The sequence below is a fragment of the Zerene cesonia genome, unplaced genomic scaffold (assembly GCF_012273895.1).
Source record: "Zerene cesonia ecotype Mississippi unplaced genomic scaffold, Zerene_cesonia_1.1 Zces_u007, whole genome shotgun sequence".
Classification (NCBI taxonomy): domain Eukaryota; kingdom Metazoa; phylum Arthropoda; class Insecta; order Lepidoptera; family Pieridae; genus Zerene; species Zerene cesonia.
The window spans coordinates 1,373,678-1,378,686 of NW_024045137.1; the positions used below are offsets into that span (position 1 = coordinate 1,373,678).

The following is a 5,009-nucleotide window of genomic DNA, read 5'->3' on the forward strand; positions in this document are numbered from 1 at the left end:
CCGACTTCTTTGGGCGCGATTTTGACCCACTTTAAACGGCCAGATTTCGTTCAAACTTTGTAGATTTATTGAGGACAGGTGACAATACACTAATTTGATAAAATTATTACATTTTTCAATTTGCAAAATATGATAAAAGCGTGTTTTTTAGCATTTTTAAACTATTATAATATATTATTAGTCACTGCAGCTTCATACTGAGAGGCCCCTTTTGATAACAGACGTTGCCGCACAGTATTTGTTATTTTTTAGGTTATAAGTTTTAATTATAATTTGTCTTTTTTGGTTCTAGTTTTTAAATTATTTACTGTTTTTTTTTTACATTTTTCTGTTTCTGTGTGGCTTTGTTATCAATAAATGTTTTTATTTATTTATTTATTTATTATTTGATTGCAATCGGTTCAGTAGTTTTTGTGTGATAGAGTAACAAACATACACACATCCTTACAAACTTTCGCATTTATAATACTACTACTAGTAGGACTACTAGGACTTGTAGTAGAATTAGTAGGATTTCAATGTTATACAACTAAAAATTAAATTCAGTACTAACTCAATTAACCACCAGCTAATTCTCTCCTGATGGAGGACGCGACTATTGTAACAATAGTCCACTCATTCACCTGCTAACTCACTCACTCATTCACCCACCCACTCACCAACCAACTAACTCACTCCCACACCCGCAGGCTCCGCATAGACTCGTCGAACTTCGACCCAGTGCTGTTCTGGTCGTGCGGCGTCCAACTGGTCGCGCTGAACTACCAAACGGAAGATGCGGCGATGGCGGTGAATGCGGCTATGTTTGAGAGCAATGGCTGCCTCGGGTACGTTCGTCGACCGAGGGTCATGTGGGATCCGGCGCATATAGCGTATCGACGGTGAGTTGGTTAGAATCTTATATTTTTACTAAACGAGCAATTCTTGTATATATATATATATATATATATATATATATATATATATATATATATATATATATATATATATATATATATATATATATATATATATATATATATATATATATATATATATATATATATATATATACTAGCTGCACCCGGCAAACGTTGTTCTGCCTTACTCTTATCGTTTAGTGGTATGAAAAATAGATGTTAGCCGATTCTCAGACCTATCCAATGTGCTTACCAAATTTCAGAGGAATCGGTCAAGCCGTTTCGGAGGAGTATAGAGACTAACATTGTGACACGAGAATTTTATATATAAGATATACTATCAAACCTGTGTAGTCCTGTTGCACTGCATGTCATCGTCACTATCGGGCAGGCACAGATCATCGCTACTTTGCGAACCAATATCTCAATAACAAAGGTGTTCCGTTTGATTTTCTTAACTTTCAGGCTTCTAAATCTAATGATGGTGGGGCTCCAACATGAACTATAGAATCTGCTTTCCCACCTGTTTATCTTATATCTTTAAACGGCAAAAAGAAAAAAGGCAAAGAGAAAAGAATTATATATATGTATAGATATAATTGGAATCTCGGAATCGGCTCCAACGATTTTCATGAAATTTAGTATATAGGGGGTTTCGGGGGCGATAAATCGATCTAGCTAGGAATCTTTTTTCGAAAATGTCATATTCGTGTTTTATCGACTTAAACTTACTTTTTTAATAAATAGGAGGCGTTTGAGTAGTCCCAATTTATTATGACTCTTCCTGACATCTATTGGCGAATAGTAATACTATTTTTTGGCGAATATTTAAATTAAAACAAAAAAAAAATACCGAGCAAAGCTCGGTCATCCAGGTACTATTAATTTATGCAGTAAAGCAGTACAAAATAAGCAGTGGTGGCTCAGTGGTGAGAACCTCGGACTTAAAAATCGATAAGTCCGGGTTCGAGACCGGGCGAGCGTGCAGGAAATAAATTGATTTTTCAATTTATCGGCGCATGTGGATAACATCACCACTGCTTAAAACGGTGAAGGAAAACATCGTGAGGAAACCGGCATGTACAAGAATAAAAAAAAAAAGTTCGACGGCATGTGACATCTGACAACCCGCACTTGGCCAGCGTGATGGATTATGGCCTGAACCCTTATAGGAGGCCTGTGTCCCAGCAGTGGGAACATATATGGGCTGATGATGTTGATGATGATGATTAATTTGTACTCTGTTATTTAGACCACCAGTCGTACTATAACAGACGTCACTGACAACCTGTGCTACAGAACCAGTAGGTAATAGCATAAATAACTGGATCCTGCAGTTAAGATTTGGATGGGATTCAAACGATTGCTTTTTTAATTTACAATTTCTCAAGTAAAATCCTAACTCAAATCCCAAAAGAAAAAGAAATAAGTGGACTTCTATCCCTATCGTACCATTCAATTGCCTCGCAAATAACATATGCCTAACAGAATCAAACACCCCCAAAATATATAAAGTCAGTCAGTTTTGAGAACAATAAACTTTTAAAAAAACTTTCCTAATGACAATACGACTATATTGTTTTTAATGAAATGTCTATGGTCTCCCCGTGACCACGCTCGCTGTGTAGTGTTCGAAACGTCGAGTTAATAATATAATGAATAAATCACCTAAATCCGTTAAAAAGTTTTTAATTTATAAATGTATAATACTCGCGTAAAATCAAACGCATGAAAATACTATGTCTATGAGAATTTATTAGATTAACGTTTTTTAAAATAAAAATTTTAAGGGTTATTTCCCTGAACCATTAGCCATAAAATTAAGATGTCATATCTTATGACCACCCAACAAAACTTCCAGTTTCAACCCCATGGACAAGGAGTTCGATGGCATTCACGCCGCCCACCTAACACTGGCCGTGATCTCTGGCCAATACGTCGCGGAGAATGTGTACTCCTTCTACAACGCGTACGTGGAGGTGGAAGTGCTCGGAGTCCCGGCTGATTGCAGGAAGATTAAGACCAAGGTGGCCAGGCGAAACGCTCTGAATCCCATCTGGAACGAGACGTTTAATTTTAAGGTATGTTCTGATGATTGGATAAAATCTAAATAAATGTATGTAATAAGTTGTTTATTCAAAAAAAAAACATGTGTGTGCGATTCACACACGATAGAAGTGAAACTTCAGTAAATCGACAAAAGAATGAGATGAATATATATAAAATATAAAATAGTATGTATATTTCTGTCTCACTCTTTGCCGGCTTCATTCTACACATTCTTGTATTTGTCTCTCTCACCTGTCGTTTTTCCGTTGCATCAGCTTTGAAATCACAACGATTCTAAAGAAGTTTCACTTCAAAAACTTGTTTCCATAATTAATTGCTAAGTACAAGTTACACTTAATTACTAATCTGTAAAAAGAGATACAACATTAAAACCTATTGTTTCAAATGATATTACCTTAAGAAATATCTCTTTATAAAATAAAACCTCATTGCTTTTTCAATGTACAAAACCAGAGAGTTATTATAGAATAAACCAGAACGAACAGTGCTGTCATCACAGATTAAATACTTTAAAGTAAAACGTCAAAGACAATGCGCGGGTTATTTAAAATGCAATGAAGTAGGAAAGAGCTTCGTTTCATTTTACATGTATACTAGCAAACCCGGCGAACTCCGTTTCGCCACCAGCTGGTTGTATGTGAAAAATGACTTTCCCGCTTTTCTGCAGAATTTTTTCCTGAATTTTCTTTGCCATAAACCTCACGGCGCCCGAGACCTTTCCAACGAATGCAAAACCGTGGAAATCGGTTCGTGCGTTCTGGAGTTATAGCGTCAGGAAGGAAAACCCGACTTATTTTTATATAGTAGATAACGCAAAGGACTGACTGACATAGCGATCTATCAACGCACAGCCCAAACGGCTGGACGGATCGGGCTGAAATTTGGCATCCAGATAGATGTTATGACGTAGGCATCTGCTAAGAAAGGATTTTGATAAATTCTACCCTCAAGGGGATAAAATAGGGATTTTAAGTTTGTACCACGAAAAAGACCGTAAGACCGCGCGGGCGAAGTTGAGGGCAACAGCTAGTAATTATATTAAGTTCATTTAAATTGTCAAAACTAGACCAAATTTAAATGGGACCAAACGGAAAGCCCCGGTTTTCGAATAAAAAAAGGGTCATCTAATCGGTTCACCTAGTCAACAGTTCGGAGGGTTACCTCCGAACTGTTGAAAAACGCAAAAAATACTATAGAATTGAGAACTTCGTCCTATTTACAGTGAATATAGGTTTTTTGTTAAAAATATTTATTTCATTTTTAGTTCTGTCTACTAAAAGTAACTATACTAATTAAAGCGTAAACAAATCCAACAAATCAAAACCAATTAAATTTCGTTCAGTAGTTTTTGAGTTACTGACGTACTGACGTTCGCTCGCGCTAAATTCGTAAGTAGTGTAATTAGATGTGATAAACTCTATCTATTAAAAAATACTCCACCGTTGTTTAGTTTTTAAAGATCTAATAATACATACATAGGGACAGACGTGGGATGCGACTTTGTACTATGTAGTTAATTAATAAAGAACGTTCTTATAAGTACACCCTAGCGGTCCATATATAACCTACTAGCTGTCCGCCCCGGCTTCGCCCGTGGCACATGTCCCTTCAGCTGTATAGGTATACTGGTTTGGATGTGTCAATAAAGATATCTTGCGGAACCCTATTTTTTTCCAAAATAAAATATAGTCTATGTTACTCGTGGATAATGTAGCTTTCGAATGGTGAAAGAATTTTTAAAATCGGTCCAGTAGTTTTTGAGCCTATTCATTACAACCAAACAAACAAAGTTTTCCTCTTTATAATATTAGTGTAGATATCAATAAATGGGCTATCTAACACTAATCGGCCCAGTAGTTCCCGAGATTAACGGTTAAACACACACACCAATTCTTCGGACAATGTTTCCAGGTGAACTTCCCAGAGCTGGCGTTCATCAGATTCGAAGTGTATGACGCGGATACAAACTATATGCTCTCGCAACGTGTGATACCGCTCCTTTGCTTGCGGCCCGGGTACAGGCATGTGCGCTTGCGGTGA

The 5,009-nt window shown here is 36.7% G+C and overlaps 1 protein-coding gene across 1 annotated transcript in view; it reads left to right on the forward strand.

Moving 5' to 3' along the window:
* The window catches only part of LOC119839021 (1-phosphatidylinositol 4,5-bisphosphate phosphodiesterase epsilon-1-like), a 135,143-nt gene that overhangs the window by 117,027 nt on the left and 13,107 nt on the right, over nucleotides 1–5,009 (forward strand). Inside the window, exons 30-32 of the mRNA XM_038365190.1 lie at nucleotides 690–881; nucleotides 2,761–2,980; nucleotides 4,881–5,005. Of these exons, the coding sequence (XP_038221118.1) occupies nucleotides 690–881; nucleotides 2,761–2,980; nucleotides 4,881–5,005 (537 nt within the window). The remainder of the gene's footprint in view (nucleotides 1–689; nucleotides 882–2,760; nucleotides 2,981–4,880; nucleotides 5,006–5,009) is intronic.